The sequence below is a fragment of the Narcine bancroftii genome, chromosome 5, assembly GCF_036971445.1.
Source record: "Narcine bancroftii isolate sNarBan1 chromosome 5, sNarBan1.hap1, whole genome shotgun sequence".
NCBI classification, from domain to species: Eukaryota; Metazoa; Chordata; class Chondrichthyes; order Torpediniformes; family Narcinidae; genus Narcine; species Narcine bancroftii.
In genome coordinates, this window is record NC_091473.1 from 47,310,527 (window position 1) to 47,335,959 (window position 25,433).

General features: G+C 43.3%; 1 protein-coding gene across 1 annotated transcript in view; it reads left to right on the forward strand.

Moving 5' to 3' along the window:
* The window catches only part of LOC138765292 (collagen alpha-1(VII) chain-like), a 188,701-nt gene that overhangs the window by 20,335 nt on the left and 142,933 nt on the right, over nucleotides 1–25,433 (forward strand). Inside the window, exons 10-17 of the mRNA XM_069942338.1 lie at nucleotides 11,557–11,592; nucleotides 11,681–11,761; nucleotides 13,720–13,755; nucleotides 13,858–13,902; nucleotides 15,548–15,619; nucleotides 15,737–15,781; nucleotides 16,250–16,294; nucleotides 17,650–17,691. Coding sequence (XP_069798439.1) covers nucleotides 11,557–11,592; nucleotides 11,681–11,761; nucleotides 13,720–13,755; nucleotides 13,858–13,902; nucleotides 15,548–15,619; nucleotides 15,737–15,781; nucleotides 16,250–16,294; nucleotides 17,650–17,691 — 402 coding nt within the window. The remainder of the gene's footprint in view (nucleotides 1–11,556; nucleotides 11,593–11,680; nucleotides 11,762–13,719; nucleotides 13,756–13,857; nucleotides 13,903–15,547; nucleotides 15,620–15,736; nucleotides 15,782–16,249; nucleotides 16,295–17,649; nucleotides 17,692–25,433) is intronic.

Genomic DNA, 25,433 nt, shown 5'->3' on the forward strand with positions numbered 1-25,433 from the left:
CAGGGTTACAGAAACTCTATGAGTTTAAAACAATTCTTATCTCCCTTTGGTATTTTTGCAAATTCTTCTGAGTTGGTTTACCTCTGGTTGCTATTCCTTATGTCTAAATCCTCTGTTATTTTGAACAGCTCAGTTCCATCAGTTTTTAATGGGATGAATTGCTCAGTTATTTTAAAGAGCTAGAAGAGACCAATGGGCTGAATGGCAACCCTCTACTGTATGGTTCTTTGATTTTGGTCTGAAAGGAAATAGGCTCAGTGTTATTAGAAGAATGACTGGACTTGAGGGATGGAACATTTAAAGAACACCTTGAGTTGATAAGCAGGAGTTATGGAAATGGTCCCTCAGGCTGCTCCCCCATTGAATTCTTCCTGAAAGTGGCCAGAGCTCCAGCGAAGTGAATGGTCATAGGGTTGGACACCAATGTAAGGCCACAGAATAATCATGATGCAAATTACAGGAAATATTGTTGGAATGGGAAAAATGTGATGTGGTGAAAGTTCTTCAAATTACAAAAGGAGGGATTGGGAAGATGGACAAGACCAGTTCCACTAAAGAGCAAGGATGAATCAGCTGAAGTGAGATAAATAATCGTGTCTGAACATTACACCCATTCCAACATTTTTATTGTCCACAATTTATGCACAGTGACAATTTTAAGTATATACTAGATTGCACTAGCGATCATTTTTTTGGTCCATTAATGAATGCTGAAAGTCAAGGAGCAGATACAGCAAGCAATAATAAAGGCAAATAGTACGTTGGACAGAGGGACAGAGTACAAGACATTTTTGTTCCAATTATACAGCTCCCTGGTGAGACCCACCAGGAACACAGTTTAGACTCCTCCCTAAACCTGTAACAGAAAGCATGCAGTGAAGGTTAACCGAGGTTGATTGCTGAAATGGTGGGTTTTTTTGCATAATTTCCCTCACTACAGGTACAGCCATTTTACACTGCATTGCTCTAGCTGCTAAGAGGAGGGTTCTTCCCGTTGATTGGTGGAGCAACAAACTAGCTTCTGTCAGCCTTGGGTAGTTGCCTTTAGCTGGATGAAAACAAAGATTTTTTTCACCAATTTTCCCCCTATTTCTGGATGTGTGTCACATGATTGGGCATCACCACTTGTGCAAAAAGAAAGGTCAATATCTAACTGTGGGACTGCAGAAGTTAAATTGGGGAAGACTGAAATGAGGCTTGTGTTCCTTGGAACTTGGAAGGTTGCCAGGCAATTTGATTGACATTAAGAGGAATTGAGAGAGTGGTGGAAAAATTCTGTTTCTCCCTCCCTTGGTGTATCGAGTGTGGAGGGCAGTGTCCAAGCGTTGGAACCCTACATTTCAGGAATGAGGTCGAGAGACAGTTCGATAGTCATGTCGAAGTTTGCAGTTATTTTTCATAAACTAATTTGATTCTGTGTAAGTTTGTTAGTCATTCATTTTTTTTTGTTGTTGATTGTGAGTTCAAGGTGACATCTGGTTAAGAGCGCCTGACTTAGGCACATCCCTACATCAGAACAAGCCCCAGGAACTACGATCAGGAACAGCATAAGAAGGCTGTGCCTGAAGTGAGGAAAATCATGCAATAAACCCACCATTTCAGCAATCAACCTCAGTGACCTTCACTGTACTCCTTCTGTAGCAAGTTTAGGTGGGGAAACTAATTTGTACAGAGTTCCTGGTGGGGTCTCACCAGGGTGCTGTATAATTGGAAGAAAATGTCTTGTACTCTGTCCCTTTGGTTAACATTTGCTTTTTTCATTGCTTACTGTGTCTTCACCTTAAATTTCAGACATTCACTAATAGACCAAGAAATGATCCCAGGTTAAACCTAACATGCTTAAAATGATCCCCATAGTATAATTAAATTCAAAATTCCAACATACCTTCATACCTTTGTTTCTTTGAATGGCAGAACTAGTTTCTTCTCTCTCTCTTTCCAAATATTAATACCATATATTTCGGCATATAAATCAACCAGTGTATATCGACCTCCTTTTCAGCCTTATTTGATGGTTTGATGGTATATCTGGCATCCTCAATTTTCTGGCTGCCTGTGGTGCCCCGTTGACCGGCATATAAGTCGATTTCCATTGCTCGCAATGCCTGAGATGGTGCGTTGACTGGTGCATACATCGAACCCCCCCCCCCCCCCCTTAGATAGTACGAAATGATTGCTATCATAGAGGATCCATTGACACAACGCAGCACACGACAAAAATATGAAGCAAGTTTTAAGCTGGAAATTATAGAAATGGCCAAAAAAAACAACAGGGCTGTTGCAAGAAAATTTGATGGGTATGAGAAGCTGGTAAGAGATTGGAGGAAGAAAGAAGAGACTTTAAGAAACATACCAAAAAGGGAATTTATTTTGAGAAAAGGAATCACTCGTTGGCTAGAGTTGAAAAATCACTTGCAGAATGGGTACGTGAACAGAATCAAAATTTATACAGGACATAGTCACCTGAAATAAAATAAGAACATTTGGACTGCAGTGGGCCAAGTCACACTCAGACCTCAGTGATGATGTTGAGGCTACAGTAAGCAGGTGCAATTGTTTTATGAACAGGAAAAATCTGGTTTACGCCAAAAAACAAAAATTGCACAGAAACTACCAAAAAAGTTGCAAGTTTTCACCAGTTTATTATACGGAATTAACAGAAACATCAGTTTGCATTGGCAAATATTGAAAACATGGACAACACCACCATGAATTTCCTCATGATAGGTGATAGAACAGTGGAATGGAAAGTTGTTAAAACTGTGCAAACCAGAAGTACAGGCCACAAAAAGAACAGGTTTACTGTAGTGTTATCGTGATAAGACAAAGTTAAGACCCAACTTCAAACGCAAAATTAAACCTAAAGTAAAATTCCCTGCAGGTATTTTTGCACATTTACATGAAAAAGGATGGATGAAAATGGTGTAAAACTATGGATAGACAGTGTGTGGAATAGGCACCCAGGTGGTTTAAGCAAAGAACAGTTTTTGCGGAGGAGGTCACATGATGTTGAGGGAGTAGGAGGTGGAATCTCGGAGCTCCCAAGCCAGGACGAAAATTAGCAAAAGAAAACTTCTGAAGAATCGCCTGAATACCATTAGAAGATATGGGCACTCGTGCAGAATATAAATATGACAAAAATGTTATATTTTTATGTCAAAAAATGGGAGAGAAGGGCTTCTGAATCTGGGACCTGGTGTGGAGGAACCTCATAGCAAAGAAAATGACGGGGCTACATTGAGGCCTGCTGAAAGTGCGTCACCTTCCAATGAACGCTTGGTTGAATAGGAAGACCCCCTCCTGGAAGAAAACGTCTCCCCAGGGTGTCAGACTACAGCAGACAGCCCTGGATCGAGTGGTGGAGGGAGAGAGAGGTCCAGTATTTCCCCCACTTCCACGGCATGGGGCTGGAGTGAGTGGCCCAGTGGAGCGCGGGAACAGAACAGCAGTCCCGGCGGGCATGAAGACTGCGGGTTGGGGGAGCGGAGCACCATGAAGAGGGGCGCAAATTGGTATGTAAAGTGATCAGGGGAGACCATTGCCAAACCCAACCTTTAGAAGAATGGCGCTTGTATGAATCCCGGTGCGAGGCAGTCCTGGCGGGCGTGAAAACAGTGGCACGGATGAGCAGAGTGCTATGGAGAGGAACATGAGTCGGTGTGTAAAGAGGTCAGGGGGTGCTGCTACCATTCTCAATCTTGAGAGAAGTGGCATTTACCTGGATCCAGACAGCTAATCTGTCCCAAAGCCAAGGGGAGTGGCGAGTCCGTAGGCATCGGACAGAGTTGGGCCCGATGTGAAGAGGAGTTCTGGCAGCAGATCTGGCTGCAGGATGAACGAGGTGGCTGCAAGCAGGAGCTGCAGCGGAGGGTCCAGCACTGGATCTTGTGGAGAAGACCGCAGTAGCAGTGACAGTGAGGAGGTTGGGGACTATGGGAGGGCCATGGGTAGGAATGATCCTGGAGAGGGGAGACTGCGAGGAGCCTTAGGGCTCAAGAGGAGAGCCTCAATGAGGCAAAGCACACAGGGAGGCTCACAGCTTTCCCTGCATGATGTTATGTAGGCATTTACTCTCATGGAGAGCAGATTATCCTTGGTCATGGATAAAATGGCTGAGGTTATGGGCAAAAAGTTGGATAAGGTATAGGGGCCCTCACAGGATTAATGGAGGGGGAGGAGAGAGTGGGGGTAACAGAGGACACTATTAATAGCATGGGGAGGAGAACTGACTCTAATTAAATGAAAGGGATCGGATATGGGGAGAGTTAGATTCCTGGAAAATTTTGGTAGGAGAAACAACATCAAAATAGTGGGGTTGAAGGAGGGGGCCGAGGGTCAGAACCCCATAAGTTTTTTTCAACCCCAAGGTGCTGGGCGGAGGCGTACTGGGAGAGAGGGTGGAAGTAGAAAGTGCACACAGGTCCCTCTTCTAGAAGCCAGGTCCTGGACAGAGACCACGCTCTGTCTTGGTAAAATTATTACGATACCAGGACAGGGAGGAAATACTGAGGGCAGTAGCAATTGGGGCGAAACAAAGAGGGGGTTCCCATGGAGATAGATGGGAACAAGATCTTTTCCTACCCCGAGGAAAAGTGAGGAAGGCACTGGAGCCAGCAAAAAGGACAATTAAACAGAAGGGCCATGAGTGCTCACTGAGGTACCTCAGATACTCTGAAAGTGTTTTTGCCGGTGGGTGGGGGGGGGGGGGTGGGAGGGAGAGAGAGAGGAAATTCATTATAGATCCTGAGAGAGCGCAACAAATGGCAGAGGATTTACCCACATTGGTGAGTAAAAAGAAAAGCCCAAACCAAAAAGACAGCTAATCTGCAGAAATATATGGGCTCACTGTGAATTGTAAGATACTTGGGTATTTAAATGAAAAGAAGACAAATGGAAGTAAACGTTATAACTGTAATTTCTTTTTGCTTGGGAGTGTGGGAATTGATGGGGGGGGGAGGTGGTGGCAGCCATTGGAAGGTTGTCACTGACCAAGGAGGGGGGAGGGATATGATATGAAGAAGGGGCAATTGTGGAAGGGTGATTGGGGATTAAACGAGTATATGGTTACAGAGGGTATATATATTTGTCTTTACTTTTTTTTGGTTGGTTCCCTTAGTTTTTACTTTTATCCTTGTCCTTTACTAGTGAAGTGTTGTGAGCGAATGGGGGTGTGGTGTTTCTCTTTTCCAGGGCTTGTCATGGCTCGGATGGAGCGGAGCAAAGTGTGGATGGTAAGAGATTGGGGGGGTGTGGGGGGGAGGGATGTGGTGGCTGGGGGGGGGTGGGGGAAGTATTTAGGGTAGGAACCCAGGGTAATGGCTAAGAATGTAATGTTTGCTACTTTTAATGTCAACGGCTTAAATGATCTGGTGAACTGGAAAAGAGTCTTGGCACGCATTAAAAAAAAAATGGGGATAGATTTGGCCTTCCTTCAAGAGATGCATTTAACTGAGCGGGAACATCAAAAGCTAAAAAGGGGGTGGGTGGGTCAGGTTATATCCTCCTCATTCAGCTCAAAGACAAGAGGTGTAGCAATTCTAGTGGGGAAGAGTGTTCCATTACAAGGGCAGAAGTGATTACAGACAAAATGGGAAGATTTGTTATGGTGCAATGTCAAATATATTCAGAATCCTGGACCCTAATGAATGTGTACACCCCCAACTATGATGATGAAAAATTTATACAGGACATTTCCATATGACCGGCAGAGGGGATCTCAAATATTCTAATGGGGCCATCTATGTCTGGATCCTGTGCTCGATAAATCTACAAGATGGATAACTAGGACCAGGAAGCGAAAGCCACCATTTACTGCATGAGGGAACTGAATTTGATAGATATGTGCGGAGAAAGCATCCAAGAGAGAGGGACGACTCGTTTTACACAAAGCAACATGACTCCTACTCTAGAATAAAAAAAATTTCTGGCTTCAGCCCATTTGGAAGGTAGGATCATGGAATCCAAGTATAGGGCAAGGCTTTTCTCAGACAATTCCCCCTTGGTTTTGACTATAGATATGTCAGATAAGAAAGGCACAGCATATAGGTGGCATCTTAATACTTTGCTGTTGAAAAAGCCAAAGTTTTGTAGTTTTATAAGAACTCAAATAGCCCTGTTCTGTGAGGATAACTGCCCTCTTACTCCAGATAAATTTCTTCTGTGGGTCACCCTTAAGGTGTACTTGAGGGGCCAGATAATTAGCCATAAAAAGACAGACAAGAAAAATTATATGAGGGAAGTGGAAGAATTGGAAAAGGACATTACCCAGTTAGAGAAGACTTTTCAGGAATCAGGCTTAGAGGACCATTATAGAACCCTCACAAACAAGAAATTTGAATATCATATGCTTCAGACGTATGGCATTGATAAGGCTATTATGAGATCGAGACAAAAGTATTATGAGTTGGGGGAGAGAGCTCACAAGGTCCTCGCTTGGCAGTTGAGGGTAGAACAAGCCTCTAGAACAATTAATGCAATACAAATGGGGAATGACCAGGTCTCGTATAAACCAAAGGAAATTAATGAGACCTTCAGGGAATTCTATGAAGGATTGTATAAATTTGAATTGGACAAGCTCCTGGCCAGATTAGATCTCCCACACCTGAATCCAGAGGAATAGGTGGGATTAGAATTTCCTTTTACAGAAGAAGAGCTGAGTAAAGCATTGAATCCGCTACAAGCAGGCAAGTGTCCGGGGGAGGATGGATTCCCGCCTGAGTTCTGTTAAGTATTTAAGGACTTATTAATGCCTCTGTATATGGAGGTGATTGACTAGTCTAGAGAAACATGGCCCCTCCCGGAATCTTTCACAATGGCAATTCTTACAATGATTTTGAAGTAAGGTAAATATCCACTCATGCCCTCTTCTTATAGGCCAATTTCCCTGCTGAATACTGATTACAAGATCCTAGACAAAGCCCTGGCAAAGAGATTGGCGTTGCATTTGCCGAAATTAATAAACAAAGGCCAGGCAGGCTTTGTGCAGGAGAGACAAGCAGCGGACAATATTGGCAGACTGCTCAGTGTAATGCATCTGGCACAATCTAGAAATGAGAGGGGATTGGCTGTTTTCTTGGATGCAGAGAAGGCTTTTGACAGACTGGAGTGGGATTTTTTATTTAAGGTACTGGAAAAGACAGGGTTGGGACCAACTTTTCAAAATTGGATCAGGACGCTATACCATATGCCCAAGGCGAAATTTGTAACCAATGGGCAGGTCTCTTCAGCTTTCCCACTTACCAGATCTAGTGGACAAGGGTGCTCGCTGTCACCGGCTCTCTTTGTGCTGGCAATGGAACCTCTGGCAGAGGCCATTCGTCAAGATCCAGACACTAAAGGTTATAGAGAGGGCCAGGAGGAACACAAAATTAACTTTTTAGCTGATGATGTACTGATATATCTGACATACCCTGCAACCTCTCTGCCTCGATTGCACAAGGTACTGGAGGACTATGGGAAACTTTCTGGGTACAGGATCAATTGGGAAAAGAACGAGGTGATGCCACTCACCTAGGGTTATTATAGCCAATTTAAAGAAAATACTAATTTAAAGTAGCCACAGGAGGGGATCAAATACTGAGGAGTTAATATTGATGGTAACTTGAATAATCAATACAAATTAAACTATGCCCCCTTGCTGGAGAGAGTCGAAGAGACCTAAAGAGGTGGATGTCCCTGCCCATAACAGTGGTGGGCAGGGTTAACTGCATCAAAATGAATGGTTACCAAGATTCCAGTATCTTTCTCAAACATTGCCTGTGCCATTGCCCTGGGGTTTTAAACAGCTGCTACATAAGGTTAGAAGGTTTCTCTGGAGTGGTAAGGTGCCAACGGTCTCTGGAAAAATTAACATGGGATCATAGTCTAGGTGGATTGAGAATGCCAGACTTAAAAAAATATCATTGGGCAGCTCAGTTGAGATGTATCGCCTCTCTTTCAGGGAGGAGGTGTATCGTCCTTGGCACAAATTGATCTGCACTTGGTGGGTGAGAAGGTGGCAGCGGATTTAATTTAGAAATGGGACCCCAAATTGCTGTCAGGGAAGAAGGGCAGCCCCATACTAAAACAAGTGATTAGTATCTGGGCCAAAATTAACCAGTATCTGAAAGCTAAAGTGGAGCTGTCACCAAAAACACCCCTAACTCGTAATAAATTAATACCATTAACGGTAGGTAACGAGATCCTGGACATCTGGCGCTGTAATGGCATCAGATGCATAGAGGTCTGTTATGAGCGGGGGCAATTAATGTAATTTGAGCAGCTAAAAAATAAATATCCTTTGCCAAATCAGACGTTCCACTGCTATCTTCAAATAAGGTCTTTTCTACAGGACGTATTGGGCTCAAATATGGTCCTACCTTGATGCAGAAACATAGAGACCTTGATTTAAAGGGGGAGCAGTATTAAATTTATTTTGGCAATGTATTGCCTGTTCCAGTTGGATGGACCCAAACTGGGCCTTCATAGGTCGAGAGGAAGATGGGATTCAGACTTGGGCATTGCAGTTGATGAGAAATGCTGGTCCAACTTGTGCTAGTAAAGCATGACCACAGTCATCATTGAAAGGTACAGGATGGTCCAGTATAACTTTTTGCACCTGTTGTATCTAATGCTACAGAAAATAAACAGGCCAAAACCAGAACTCTTGGACCAGTGCTTCAGATGTGGCGCTGTGTTTGGGATGTTCATGCACGCAATCTGGTCATGTACCAAGGTGAGGCCCGTTTGGGTAGATCTAGGCCAAGTCCTGGAGAAAATTATAGGCAAGTGATTCCCATGGGACCCAGAGTTGTTCCTGATGGGAAACATAATGGATATAAGGCTTACAATGAAGCTGTCCAAATTTCAAATCCAATTTGTGTTAATCGCATTGGCTGTGGCCAGGACTTTACAGTGACTTTTAAATCTGACTTTAGGCTTAGTATCAAACAATGGAACAAGGAATTGCAAAGCTGTGTTCGCCTGGAGAAAATAACTTGTAACCTGAGAAACAAATACAATACTTTTCGTAAGATCTGGCAGCACTACATAGGTGCATGGCGGTGATCGGTTTCCCTGTTCCTTGCTGCGGCTTCCTCTCCCTCGCTTGTATATATAGTCATAAAGAGAATGAATATATGTATATTTGAATGTGAACTGCCATTGTTAGCTGTACATTGTATGAAAATATGAATAAAAGATTTTTTAAAAGTGTTTGCTGATCTGGTGTATGTTTCATTGCCACTTAGAACACTAAAAGTAGATTAGCACTACATAATACTTACATGGCGTTATCCTGGGTGGTTTGACGTCTATATTGCAACTTCTTGAAGTCTACTTGAATAAGCCATTCAAAGACCATGTGCTTGAAAAATGGAATACATGGACGTAGAGTGCGGAAAAGTCATTTACAAAAGCCAGGGCAGTGCATGCTGTATCTCTTAATGCGCTGTGTAACTTTGTTCTCAAGGCATTGGACAAAGTTAAAGTAGAGATTATGATAAAATCATTTAAAAAATGCGATATCTCTTGTGCAATTGATGGCATGGAAGATCATTTATTATGGGACCCTGACAACGAAGCTGAAACCGCCTCATCAGATGCAAACTGGGACCCATATGATGACTGTTTAAACAGTGAGAGGATGGATGTGCTCGCTGCCATCTTTGCTTCAGACGACGATAGTGAGAGTGATTTTTCAGACAATGATAGCGATTTTGAAGGGTGCTAATTGTGTTGTTTTATTTCAATGAAAAAATATGTTGCAGTCGGGTTTTTGGTTTTTCAAGGGTCGACTTATATGCCAGATCAGCGCGGATTAGATATTAGGCTGAATTTAAGGTCTTAAAAGTATATGCGGCATATAAGTTGACCCGTATTTTTTTTGAGAGATTTTTTTGTGTTTTATGACTTATATGCCAAAATATATGGTAATTGTTTATTTAATCAGTTTTGTGTGTTTGTGATGCCATTTATTGCAATATAGTACTATGGAGATATGCTTAGCATATTAAGTGATTTATGTGCATTTTCCAACTAGTGGATAAAATTGGCATGATAATGAGTTTATTGTCATATACATAGAGCAATGTATATATGCAGCTAATTGCTTACTTGCTGCAGCCAAACAGGAACTTAAAATAACGTTTACAATAGTGTACATTGAATTAAATTGAAAAGAGATAATAAATACAAAAGGTGGATTAAAATTGTGCGACAGTAGTTGGAATAGGTTCATGGTTAGTATAACAAGGGGAGGTGTTTAAAGATGGTCATTTAAACATAAAACCTGTACTTTTCCTGGGTATAGCCTGTATAAAGGGATGAGGAGAAAAGGAATTGTATAACTCAATGATCTCATTAAATGACAGAAGAGCTTTGATGGGCCTATTCCTTTTCATTAATCAGATTTTGAGCAGAAGGATTATGAACGTTGATGAAATGTTGATCATTCTTTTTCTCCCACTGATGCCCCATGACCCACTGAGTTCTTTAAGTGGGTTGTTTTTGGCTCCAGATTGCAGGATCTCTTGTGATGGAAGAGTGATCCTACTAGTTGACAGTAGTCTGCAGTCTCTTGTGGACAGTCCACCTGATGTTAGTGTCTTAGTGGTTGAAACCAATGCAATAGGAAATTGGATGGGTGAATGGGGTCAAGACTACTTGTTGATAAAGAAACAAGTGCTCAGATTGGATATGCTGAATGGCCTGCCTCTGATAAAGCATAAAGATGTATTGCCTCAGATTGACTTAGTGTTTGATGCTAGATCCTAACCGTGTAAACCAATCCACAAGAAGCAAAGTTACATTCAACCTTTGTAAACCACTAGTCAGATTTAACAGGAGATGTGTCCAATTCTGATCACCAATGTTTTGAAAGTGAAAGATGGTTCAAGAGATGAGGAATTTCAGCTTCTGATTTAAACCAGGATTGCTCTTCTATTAAGCAAGGTTGAAAGCAGAGATGAGAGGAGCAGTGCCCATTAACACATAGTTCAAAGGCTGGGGGAGGCAGGTGCAAAACTTGGGGTATAAGACAGAAAGTGGACAAGGATAATCCCAGGTGTTTCGGAAAACCCTAAGGAAAAAGTAGGTGACAATAGTTGGTAACTGAAATTCCTCTGCTGCAGGACTGGTGGAAGTAGAATCAATTGGGAGTTTGAAAGGGGAATTATACAGTTGCTTGAGATAGAATGGGTGGCACCATTAGTGCAGCAGTTGCTGCAATGCTATTAGAGTACCAGCAACTCTGGTTCAAATCAGCCCCCACTGTAAGGAGTTTGAAGGTTCTCCCTGTGACGTGTGTGGGTTTTCTCTGGGTGCTCCAGTTCTCTGCAACCCTCCAAAATCATACTGGGTTGGTAGATTATTTGGGTATAATTAGGTGGCAAGGGTTTGAATAGCCAAAATTTGACTTCTACCGTGTTGTAAAAAAAATTAACAAAATAATAATCTGCAGAAACAGGAAAATGCAAGGAATGGAACTGATGGGTCATTGGGCAGAATGGCCTCTTTTATTGTGTTGCTACATTTCAACAATTCTGTGATAACGTGTCTATGGTCTATATCTCTTTGCAGGGTAACATTGGGCTTTCCGGCAGGCCGGGAGAAAAGGTAAGTGATTCCCAGTGGCAGGAAAAAGTCTTGTCTGGATCCAATGACTCTACTTTCAAATGGCTGCTCATGGTGACTTGTGTTTCAGGGACACCCTGGAGTGCCAGGCGAGAAAGGCGAGCCTGGTAAAACAGGACCTCCTGGATTAACGGGATCCCGGGGAAAAGAGGTGAGTGAGGGTCCAGTTATGTTCACTGTTTGAATTGAATTGTTTATTTGTTACAGAGCAGACATAGAGTGAAGAGGTTTTTTTTCATATTTGAAGGTAAAGGTTCCATTGTCACTTCATACTACATTTAGAATGTGACATACTTGAGATTCTTCAACTTTTGTCTTCCTTAAGGCAGATAGAGAGTCACCACTTTGTCCAGAGCCCCTCATAGAAACCTACACCACCAGGTGTTCCCACGTGGTCTCCCCTCCAAGGACTGACCAGTCCTGAGGCTGCTTAGTTTCTGAGATCAGACAATTTCAGGCATATTCAGTCTATTAGGTGCTGTTCAGATTTAATTCAGATATGCAGCATGACAACAGGCCCTTCTGCCCCACACATTAGCACTGCCCAATTCCACCCATGTGACCAATTAACCAACTAATCCATATGTGTTTAGGACATGGAAGGAAACCAGGACACCCAAGGAAACCCATGTTGCTGTGTGGCATACAGGCAGCTCACATAAAGTTGCCCCGCTCTGGATCCACAAAAATAAAAGTTAGAATGGTTGGATAGATTGGAGACTAAAATCCATTTTAAAGTTGGTTATGGAGTGAAATAAGAAAATCTGCAGATGCTTTGATTGTAGTTAATACACACAAGTGTTGGAGAAACTCAGCGGGTCTCACAGTGTCCACAGGAGGCAAAATTATATAACCAAAATATCATTAAGGACCTGCTGAATTTCTTCAGCACTTTGGTATATTAAATTAGAGTTGGTGATTGTTGGTTATGAACCTATCCTTAACAGTTTCAAATATAGGTTAGGTTTCACATATAACCATGGAGCAGCATGGTTAGGCTAGTGCTTAGTGCAATGCTGTAACAGTGCCAGTGACTTGGGTTCAAATCCGGTAATGTCTGTAAAGAGTTTGTATGTTCTTTCTGTGTCTGTGTGGGTCTCCTCTTGGCAATTCCTCCCACCTTTCCAAACCTATGGGGGTTGTAGATAATTGGGTGTATTAGGATGGCACAGGCTCATCAGCCAGGAGGCCTTATTATCTTGCTGTATGTCTAAATTTTAAAAATTAAATAAAGAAATGGGGTATTGGCATTGCTAACAAAGCTAGCGTTAATTGCCCATTCCTGATTGTCCCTTGGATAGGTGGTGGCAGGCCACCTTGAACGTCTGATGGCCTTCTGATGAAGGTGAACCCCTTTAGGTGATGACAATGTACTTTCAATGTCTTCCATGAGTGTCTTGGGAGATGGGAAGTGTTGGGCCTTAATAATACAGGGTAAGGGTTTAGGAGGATTTGCCAGAACAGTGCTTTTCGTAGCTAGTACATATGCCCACGAATAGATAAACTAATTGTCTTGAATGGTGTTCAAACTCTGTAAAAGCAACAGACTCCTGAGGAGCTATTTTGTGGAATTATTTCAAATGATGCTTCCTGCGCTGATATGCCCGACTGCTCCTTTCCTGCGATAACTGGTTAGACCTCCATATTTTATTCTACAAGTAAAAGAAAGCAAATAAAAGGATAATAAACCAAGACATTTTTCATTCATTCAAAGGAGAGGGGCTTTGAAGGCTGAGCCAGCAGTTAATTGCCCATCCCTAGTTGCCTTTGAGAATTTGGTGCTAAACTGCCTCCTTAAACCTCTGCAGAGCTTGAGATATGGGTTAGGGAGGGTTTTCCAGGATTTTCCAGCAGTGCTGTATTGTGGTCACTACCTAAGGTGTGCAATAAAAAAACCTCAGAGAATTGGATGATGCATGTTGGCCAAGACACTGTGCCCACTTGGGTATGCTGGTCGACGTCAGGAGATCACTAAGCCACAGTGATGGGTAGACAGGAATTAAAACAGACCATTTAATATCTCATCTGAATCCTTCCTGGTACTCCATGTTGAGCCAGACTGCAGGATGCATCAGTACCATTCTTCTTACTTGTATTTGTTTGTTCCAGGGTGAAAAGGGAAGCAAAGGAGAGGAAGGAATGCCGGTAATGTCACTGTTAAAACACATTTCTCTGAAGTTCTCAGCTGTTTCACTTCCTGACTATGGTCATGAAATAACTGATCAGTGCCTTATCTTCTTTTCCCAGGGAGAGACGGGTTCACCAGGCCGGACTGGGGAGAGAGGGCTTCGAGTAACACTGCTACATTTTCTTGTGCACTCTGGATAAGTGGCTTTACTTGCAAAACCCATGTCCTACAGTGCACAATGTGACATTGTCCATCGCTTGTTTAATTGTCCTAAACTTGCCACTTTTGTTTGTCAATGGGATTCCAGTATGTTTATTGCCCATCCCTAGTACGCCTGAACTGAGGAGGCAGTTAAGAGTCAACCACATTGGCCGGAGACCAGATTTCCTTCTTGAGGCACAGCAGTTAACCTGATAATCCAATGATGTCAAGGCTACCATTATTGAGACTATTCTCTTTTTTAAAAAAAACATAGTTCAAGCTTTATCAAATTACTTGAATATAATTCATCCAACTTTTGGGATGGGATTGGAATTTAAATTTCTGGGTCATCAAAATAGTCAGGCCATTGGCAGGAATCTAGCTAACTCTCTACCCTGTTGGAATCTGTCGGGAGAGTTCCTGCTCTCAGACAAACAAGGGAACACCGTTCAAATTGTGGATGGTGTTGGGCAAGCATTTTCATATTCTGGTTTCAAAGAGATGATTGCCTTTTCTGAGCTTTTGGCGCACATCCACTGATTCAATGAGTTAGCAAACTTAGACCCACTTTATGATCCTTGACAGCCTCAACCTCAGCTCACCTGCTGCCTCAACTCTTCTCATCCTTGCCGCTCTCCATAACTGAGCTCCTCAAGGACTTTACCTCCAGAATTCAGTCCAGCAAGCCCGGTTAACCCATCACCCTGTCAGGCTCCTGCTCCAATCACATCCCAGCTTCAAAATTTTGACCTGGTTTTGGATTTCACATGAACTTAGAACTCTCTTTTTCTAATGCCTGCAATTCTGGCTGTGTAGCTGTAGGAAGGATTTCATAAAGCTGGAAGGGTGCAGAAACGATTCACAAGGATGTTACCAGAGCTGATCAATTGCTTCCCATCAGTTTCACAAAGTCATAATCTAGCAGGAAATGGACTGTGGAAAATAGAAATGTAGAGAAGGCTTTACTAAATGAAGAAGTAATTAAATGTAAGAAATGCACAGTGTTCCATTTCCCATGCCAGTCCCAATTGCAATTCCATGCATGAAGAATAGAGTTAAGCATATCATATACGAGAGCACATGTGTTTAAGGCGAGGGGAGAATGTTTAAAGGGGATGTGTGGGGCAAGTTTTTTCGCACAAAGAGTAGAAGGTGCCTGGAATGGGATGCCAGGGTTAGTGGTGGAAGCAGATACAATAGTAGCACTTAAGAGAATTTTAGATAGATACATGAATATGAAGGGATTGGAGGGATATCTATTAAGTGCAAATAGCAGAGTTTTAGTTTGATTTGGACATGTTCAGCACAGACACTTGGGCTGAAGGGCCTTTTTCTCTGCTGTATTGTTGTTATTTATAACTTGTCATTTCTATATTGTTGGCAGTTTTTGTTTGATCGAGTGTATTTGCAATCTCTTGCACTTGTTACTAGTCTACAATTTACCCTATACCCTTTAGTTTACAATTCACTTTGAATGATTAAAAAAAATATTTTCCTAATGTCAGAAGGGTTGCTTTTGCAAGTAAAGCCATTTTTTTTCAATAGCTTTTAAGCATGTTCAACAGACAACAAAGGGTGAGGTTGTTTGAAACTCTTTTCTTGTTTTAGGGTTTCTCAGGAACAGATGGCAGACCTGGTGAAAAGGGAAGTATTGGTGAATCGGGGCAACCTGGGAGAGACGTGAGTACTGACACAGGATGCTGACCTTGTTCTCGGTTTCTTCTGCTCTGTTTTGGGGTCATTGTTCACAGGCCTCAGCACCATTGACTCTTGATTTTTGTTGTTGTTATGCTCTAGGGGACCAGAGGACCTGCTGGCCAAAAAGGAGACCAGGGAGAAAAGGTAAATATATTCCGGGAGTTTAAATGGGAGATTTTGGAGAAATGTGATAACAGAAAAACTACTGAGGGAACTGACAGAAATCTGTAAGGGAATCCAGGAAATTTGCAGCACTGTCTGTCATAATCAAGGCTTGATATTGAATGTTGTGTGGCAAGTTGTCTGATATCACTACATATATCCAGTGTTACCCCTGTAATTCGCTACAGTATACAAATAAAGGATCTAGGCTAATTTTTGGAAGCCTGTGACCTTTACACAAAGGACAAATTCTAAATTACATTCTTTCATGAGACTCACAAAGATGTTGCACAATGTAGAACAATTGCGAGTTCAATAAAAATGAAAGGATTGCCTGACCAAAATAATCCAACCAGCCAGAGTGACCTAGCCTCTTACTCTATCCACTCAGAAGTAACCTACATATCAGAGATGTATAGATAAAGTATTAATTTTTATTTCTTGACCCAGGGATCAAAAGGATCTACAGGATCTCCTGGACTCCCTGGAAAATTGGTAAGTAAAGAAGTTCCAACAGGAAATGGATATTAATGATGATCGCTGTGCCCCACTGAGTTCACCGACTCAACTTCTAAGTTGTTGAGTTTAGAATTCCTATCAACTGGAGGAGCAACATCCAGAATTAATGACTGGGAGGCCACTCATTTAGGTTCACTTAATCATATCAGAAGGGATTAGTCACATGGAAGGGTTGTAGGGGATTGGATGGGTAATAGAGCAAGGGAAGGTGTGTGTGTGTGTGTGTGTGTGTGTGTGTGTGTGTGTGTGTGTGTGTGTGTGTGTGTGTGTGTGTGTGTGTGTGTGTTTGCCTAAGTCTATGTCTTTTTGTATAGTGTGTGTGCACGCGTACGTGCAGGGCGGAGAGAAGTGCAGTGGGGTAGATATGATGGAGGGCTCTTTGACAGGGAGGAGATACAATAGGTACAGGAATAGGCCATTCAGTCCTTCAAGCCAGCACCGCTATTCACTGTGATCATGGCTGATCATCCACAATCAATACCCAGTTCCTGCCCTCTCCCCATATCCCTTGACTCTGCTATCTTTAAGAGCTCTATCTAACTCTTTCTTGAAAGTATCCAGAGAATTGGCCTCCGCTGCCTTCTGAGGCAGAGCATTCCGCATATCCACAACTCTCTGGATGAAAAAGTTTTTCCTCAACTCTGTTCTAAATGGCCTACCCTTTATTCTTAAACTGTGGTAGAGAAGGGGGAAGTGGTGGAAACTAGCACTGTCCTACAGTATGAATGGTAGTTGTGTGATTACATACTAAACCAGTCACCTTTAAAATTGAGATGGCCTCAAATATCCAAGTAAGTCACCATCAGGGGATCCGTTTACATCCAAGTAAAGCCCCATGAGGAGATGTAATTTATAAGCCTGTGAATTCAGGATCAGTGTGGCAGTTTGTTTGATATGTCTGTCGAGTGCAATACACGCAGGAACCTGGTACAATTTCAGAATTGTGTACCTGCTAAATTGCATTCCTTAATGCATTCCTTAATGCCCCATAACAAAGAATCACAAGCTCATGATCTTTTTAAAGAATGAAGCCATAAAGGAATGATTGTCTGAAATGGCAAGTGCTAGCAATCTACATGAAAAATAATGAATAGTCCTTCATTGGAATGTCGGAAACTAGTAGCCAGAGTGAAAGTTAAGCAAGCATCATCACAATTGCCAAAGGTGAACATGGCAGCCAATGTTGCCACAGAGCGACCTTTGAAACGAGTGAGAGAGAAGAGGCCAAGACGTTTTGCAGTCACATTTAGGATTCTTGTCATGCAAATGCAGTCGGGCTTGTTGGAATTCCAACCAGCAACAGGACTAAATATTCATCTTTTCTTGTGCAGATTAATGTACAAGGTGGAATGCCAAGTGTTAAAGGAGACAAGGTAATGTCTGCTGATCTCAATATACCTTTTGATCCTGCTTGATTTACCGGTTCCATGTTTTAGGATTGCAATATATTGCAGCTGCAGAAAATGATTCAAAGAACAGTCTTCTAACAATCTTTGTCTGTGGTTTAGCTGCTTTTTCACATTTGCTTGTAGATGTCTCATCATTGTAATATTTTCAGGAACTCCTCTGTCAAGTTGACAAACAATATTTAATTGTAATATCTGGATTATTAAGTTTCAGTAAGAATTTTTTGTTCACAAATGTCCTTTTATACAAGAAAGCTGCCCTCTTCTCTGGATGACCTGCCTGTAACTGAAGTCCAAGTTTAGTTAAGCAAATGGAATCATAGGAACATAAGAAGTAGGAACAGGAGTAGGCCAAAAATGGCCATTCGAGCCTGCTCCACCCTTCAATACGATCATGGCTGATCTAATTTATGACCTAACTCCACCTACCTGCCTTCTCCCCATATCCCCTAATTCCTCTATCATGTAAAAATTTATCTAACTTTCATAATCCTTTTTCCCATTTCTTATTAGCCGCTTTGTAACCCCTTGTTGTCTCTTAAAGTTATCCCAATCTTCCAGTTTCCCACTGCTCTTTGCAGCTTTGTACACCTGTGCCTTTAATTTTATACTCTCCTTTATTTCCTTTGTTAACCACGGTTGATTTTTCCCTCCCTTGCTGCCCTTTTTCCTGACCGGAATATATTTTTGTTGAGCATTACAAAATATTTCTTTGAAAATCTTCCACTTTTCCTCAACTGTTTCATCAATTAGCCTGTGCTCCTAGTCCATTCTGCCCAATTCCTCCCTCTTCCTATGGTCGTCACCCCTGTTTAAGCATAATATATTAGTTTTAGATCTAACTATTTCCCCTTCCATCTGAATGAGAAATTCAATCATACTATAATCACTATTTCCCAGATGGTCTCTGACTATTACATCATTTACTCTACCTATCTCATTGCACAACACGAGATCCAGGAGAGCATTTTTTCTTGTTGGTTTCTTAACATGCTGCTCAAGAAAGCTATCGCGATGCATTCTATGAAGTCCTTTTCCAGACTCCCACGACCAACTTGATTTTCCCAATCTACGTGGAAGTTAAAGTCCCCCATGACTACTGCTGTATCATTATTACATGCCTCACTTATCTCCCTATTTATTTCCTGTACCACTAAACTATTGTTATTTGGTGGGCGATAGATAACACCCATCAATAATTTTTTTCCCTTTGTTATTCTTTATCTCTACCTAAATGGACTCAACATTATGCTCTTTAGATCTTATATCATCCCTCACTACTGCCTGGAGCTCATCTTTGATTAAGAGTGCAACTCCACCTCCCTTACCATCCCTTACCATCCTGTCTATCACTTTGCACCACCTGATACCCTTGAAAGTTTAATTCCCATTTAGGGTCACCTTGTAGCCATGCTTCCATGATGGCTACCAAATCATAGGCATGGTGTCTTGGGTAAACTTGTACCTCTCACTTTGTTCATTTTAGATTGGTCACAGTGTTTGAGCTACCGAAAGAAAATAGACACACACACCGAGAGCAGTTCAGATTATGCAAATGTTTATTACAAATTCAAAAGCTGATTTCACACTACAATATGCAAGCCCTTCCCAACTATACTTATCAACGCCTGGATTGGTCCCAACTGCCGAAGCGAGGCAACGACTGCACACTTGTAGTAGGTTGTCAGGGCGCCGGTAGCAGCTTCTCCACCTCCCCCGACCGGGATGTTGGGTTCTTCTTGCTGAGAGATGTTGCCACCTCTCGGAGAGTCTCAAACTTCAGCAGCGGAACCATGGCTTATATTACCCAAAAACTGCTTACCCAAGCACCTATTCCCAGCCCAGCAAGAAAGATAAGCGAGCAAGCTATAAGCTAGCATGCTAGGCTTCTATGGAATAACATAATTTTCAGCTTATCACTTGGAATACAATGGTTTATTTTGCATCAAGGCTAGGCCTCTGACAGTCTGTGACCAAAACAAGCAGGAAGATTAAATGTTCTCAGTACACAGATGTCCTTTCATCGGATAACAGCATCTCTGGCCCCTCGGTGGAATTTAGCTTATGTCTGCTGATTCTAAAAACAAGCAGGTTCTCAGCCTTGCAGAAGCAAAGGATGCAAAAGTAAAAAAACGCGATTTAAGTCTTCCATTACATTCCACCCCTTGGTCACAGGCTGTCAGACACGAGACTTGACAAGCATAAGAGAACAAAAAGCGCGCAAAAGAGAAATCAAAACTACAATAATCACAAAAAGAAGCATTAATGCGAGCAACCAACGGAGAATAGTGTGGCCCAATCCACAAACAAAATATAGGAACTGAGACTGGCAATAACATATTAATATAAGCTGCACTTGAGGCAGGTGACCGAGGATTTCCTTGATGTAATGCATCGGACCGTGTCTCCCACGGGCAACTCCCTTGGAACGTCCTCGACATTACAAATCCAATTGTTGGCACCAAAGCAGCTGTTAAGCCAGATCACCAGGAGCGTAAGATGGAGAACCTGGAACAAAGAAGCCTGACACATGTCACTCACGATACCGTAAGCGTTCAGAGTTTAAACAGACTAAATCATCCTGTCCCTCAATAGCTACCCACCGAGTGTTACCCTGGGAAGGTGTCACTATTTCTCTTTTTACAGGAAGGCCACTACTTGGTGGTGCCACCCATACTTTTTGTCCGACATTCTCTAGTTTGGGAGTGGGGGGCAATTATTGTTTTTCCTCTGGAATAGGCTGTAATTTAGAAGCGTGAAGAAGTCGGCGGAAAGGTGTACCTCCTTTTAAAGGGCGATGATTCAAATTGTCAACTGCCTGCTGCAGCACATGGCTCCACCCCTTCAGGGTCCCCAGTAGTGTTAACAAACAAATTTGTTCCTTCAGTAAGCCGTACATTCGTTCAACTAACCCGGCAGCCTGCGGGTAATAAGGAATATGGTGAACCCATAAGATACCGTTGTCATTTGCCCAATCACAGATTGCCTTCCTGGAGAAGTACAAGCCATTATCAGTCTGAATCTCCTCTGGAACATCATAACGAGAAATTAAATGGTTTAGTCCTTGGATAGTGCTAGCTTGGTCAGCCGTCTTGGTGGGAAAAGCAAAAACCAGGCCCGAAAAGGTGTCAACCATTACTAGGACGTAACGTTTACCTATACAGTCTGCCATGGGGCCTATGTAATCAACTTGCCAAACCGCAGCTGAGCGAGCACCCCATTTTATTCGGCCATGCGGACCAGGAGGAACGGTACGGGACTTCACAAGCTGACATTCTGGGCATGTACGCACGACTATACGGTCATCATCCAGATGGATGGGTAAAGTATGTGTATGGGCCCACATAGCTGATCCCTTCTCCTCCAAATGGCCACTCTGTTCATGTGTCATTGAGCCAGGGGGACGGTATCGGCACGGCTGATAGTAGCAAGCTGATCTGCTACTGCATTATGTTGTGCCATGTTAGTCGCCACATTGGTATGGGCATCAACGTGATATACGGTTATCTCACTATGATGGGAAGCATCCCACAACAGCTGCCACAACTGTTTGCCCCATACTGGCCAGTCATGTATCAGCCAGTCGTTCTTTTGCCAGTCAGGCATCCATATCATAAGTCCATTAGCCACAGCCCAGGAATCAGTAAACAGGCGAAGAGGGTGATCATGGGGATCTAGTGGTAAAGTGACTGCCTTCAACTCAGCATACTGACTGGGGGCACCATCCCCCTCCTCCGATAAGTGAGTTCCTGACTTGGGATGGTAAGCCACCACCTTCCACTTTTGCTTTCCTGCACCCACCAGCTGCTACCATCAGTAAACCAGGCATCCTCTTGTTCTGCTGGAGTGAGCGAATCATATGGTTTACCCCACTGAACTGGTGAAGGGGGTAAAGGAGGGGGAAAGGCGGGTTCAACGTCCTCATGACGAGACGGAAGATCAGCCACCTGTTCGTGTATGCGGCCCACCCCTTCAGGCCCTCTGGTCACATGACTCTGAAAATACCACTTCCATTTAACAATAGAAGACTGCTGAGCCCACCCAATCTTTAGATTAGCATCATTAGCCAGGACCCAATTCATTATTGGAAGTGCAGGTCACAATTGAGAACATCTGCATTGCCTGTTATTCTTTCAGTCTCCAACAGGGCCCAGTAACAGGCTAGTAACTGTTGTTCAAAAGCAGAATAACGAGTGGCAGCCTCGGGCATGGTATGTGACCAGAATCCCAGTGGGACTTGGCGGCCCTCTTGTTTCTGCCAGAGGCTCCAGGAGGCCACATCATCAATAACGGAGACTTGTAGTTCGTAGGGGGTATCTGGGATGCAGGGAGCAATGGGCAGGGCCTGAAGAATAGCCTGCTTGGCGGACTGGAATGCCCTTTCCTGATTGTCACCCAATACAAAGTCTGTTTTCTTTCGGGTTACCTTATGTAGACGACGTAAAAGCAATGCAAGTGTGGAAAATGGTGTCACCAGTATCCCAATAACCCCAGGAAACGCTGGGAGGAGTGGCCAAGTCTGCGATTTTATTGTGAACTTTATCGGGAACCACCTGTTCTCCAGCATGCCACTGAATTCCAAGGAAAATAACCGTCTGGGACGGGCACTGTGCCTTGGCGGGGTTAATGGCCCATCCCTCTTTGCATCAGGGTATCTTGAACACTCTCCAAACCTTCCTGTACCATCTCTTCTGTGGCCCCTTGGATCATCACATCATCAATATAATGGTGAATTGAGAGGGAAGGCGATACTGGCACCGTCTCCAAATCACGGGCAATTAGACTGTGGCAAATAGTGGGAGAGTGTACATAACCCTGAGGGAGGCGGGTGAAGGTATACTGGCGCCCCTTCCAGGTAAGGGCGAACTGATCCTGTGAGTCCTCAGCTATAAGAATACTGAAGAAGGTGTTAGCGAGATCAATGACAGCATACCATGTTCCTGAGTTCCCAGTAGCAATGTTTTCAATAAGGGTAACAATGTCCGGAACTGCCGAAGCAAGTGTGGGGCATGTTTGCTCAAAAAACGCTAATCAACTGTCATTCTCCAGGAGCCGTCTGGCTTCTGGACTGGCCAAACAGGGTTATTAAAGGGCGACGTTGCGGGCCTCACTACCCCTTCTTCTTGCAATCGATGGTGGCACTAATCTCTTCTTGCCCTCCAGGGAGGTGATATTGTGGAATGCACACTGGTTTCATGGGGGGTGGCACCATCACAGGATCCCACTTAGCCTGACCCACTACTAGTTTTTTTGTAATAGTCCGAATTCCAAATGCAAATCCCCCTTGGCTACTATTAAGGGCCGTACCGGCCAACATATTAATACCCAAGATACACTCATCAGTATACACTCATCAGTAGCAGCCACCAGGGCATGTAACCAGACAGGGGAAGGGCTATCACCCACCGTGGCACAGACTTTTATTTCTTTTGCCAGGGTGACCACTCCTCCCAACCCCTTTATTTGAAATGTTGGTCCAGTCCAGAGGTCGGGGTTACCCGGAATCACCGAGTGCTCCGCACTGGTATCGACCAAGGCCAAATATTGGCGGTCATTACCCCCACCCCAATGGATTGTTAACAGTATGTAGGGCCGTGGGTCCCCGTGTATCCGCCGTATCTCAATGGAGTAGACACGGGAGCCCTGCCCACACCTTCATGCTTTAGTAGGGTTCGGGGGCTTCCAGGCCCACATGCGACTATTATCCATAAGAGCCTTGTTAATCATTTGTTTTACCTCATCACGGGTAACTGGAGCAAGAGAAGCTGGTTCAATAGGAGCAGCAGTGGGAGCGGAAGGCACAGCTGGGCCAGGAGGACTCAACGGCTGGGTATGATGTTCCCCTGCCTTTCTCTTATAGAGGGCATAAAGGACCGCAGTAGATTTCCCATCAATATCACTTTTAGGTGCACCTAACTTTAACAAGGTTAGAAAAAGGTCCTTTCTTGTCGGTCCATTATTAGCAGCAGCCCCTTGTCTGATTTAACCTGGGTTGTACGTGGGTGGATTTTACCTCCCAATTCTTTGGCTCAGTCCTGACTGGTGCGAACAATATCACTCATCATGGAACAGCGTTGTCGTATGGCTTCTAGCTCCTCCTCTAATTGTTCTCTCTTGCGCTGAGATTCTACTGCTCTTTGAACTGATTCTGCTTCACGCTGAACAGAGTGGCGTAAGGCTGTGGCCAGCAGCCAAAAACCATCAGTCAGCGTCCCCTTTTTATCAGGAAATTTACTTTCTCGAAGGAGAGTGGCAACCCACTCTCCCAGAGATGCACTTGATGGGTCTAACTTCTCATCCCAACTAATGGGTGGTCCCAACAAAGACAGGGTATTGGCCAACATGCCAAACTCATCGTCTTTGGAAGTCCATGCCTGTAGAGCTCATCGAAAGAACCAAAGACTTGTTGATCCAAACCAAGGCTTTTATTAGCAAAAGACCGGAGCTCTTCACAGGTGGCCGACCAGTCCGGAATGATCCGACCTGTCTAGGGACACAACCCTTTAAGGCCCAGACAATAGGTGTGGCTTAGCTCTCAGCCAATCGCTGTAAGCACAGTCTAGATACAGTAACTATATACACTATGTACATTGGTGATAGATCTGTACTATCACAATCCCGAAATCAAGAACTGCTCAGGGCTCACCTCTTTATTTCGGCGAAACATCTTGAGACCAACCCTGCTCGCTGCGCCAATTGTCTTGGGTAAACTTGTACCTCTCACTTTGTTCGTTTTAGATTGGTCACAGTGTTTGAGCTACCGAAAGAAAATAGACACACACACTGAGAGCAGTTCAGATTATACAAATGTTTATTACAAATTTAAAAGCTTGATTTCACACTACAATATGCAAGCCCTTCCCAACTATACTTATCAACGCTTGGACTGGTCCCAACTGCCGAAGCGAGGCAACGACTGCACACTTGTAGTAGGTTGTCAGGGCGCCGGTAGCAGCTTCTCCACCTCCCCCGACCGGGATGTTGGCTGGACTCTAGAAGTTCTTCTTCTTGCTGAGAGATGTTGCCATCTCTCGGAGAGTCTCAAACTTCAGCAGCTAGACCATAGCTTATATTACCCAAAAACTGCTTACCCAAGCACCTATTCCCAGCACAGCAAGAAAGATAAGCGAGCAAGCTAGCATGCTAGTCTTCTATCGAATAACATAATTTTCAGCTTATCACTTTGAATACAATGGTTTATTTAGCATCAAGGCTAGGCCTCTGACAGTCTGTGACCAAAACAAGCAGGAAGATTAAATGTTCTTGGGACACAGATTCCTTTCTTCAGAAAACTGAATCTCTGGCCCCTCGGTAGAATTTAGCTTATGTCTGCTGATTCTAAAAAAAAAACAAGCAGGTTCTCAGCCTTGCAGAAACAAAGGCTGGAAAAGTAAGAAACACGATTTAAATCTTCCATTACACATGGGTACCAATTTGCACCTCAAGTTCACTAACCTCATTTCTAATACTGTGGGTATTCAGATAAAGTGCCCTTATGCCCTTTGTCCTTTTAAAATCTAATGACTTCTGTAACCTTTTCTTTTGATTTTTCTCCCCATTATTTTTCTTTGTAATTTTCTATCATTGACTCGAAAACTCACTGCACCATCTGTTTTTTTTACTTTCTCCTCGCAACATTTCTTTTCCTGGCCATTACTTTATCTTCCCTACCCTTTTCCCTATCACTCTGGTTCCCATACCCCTGTCAA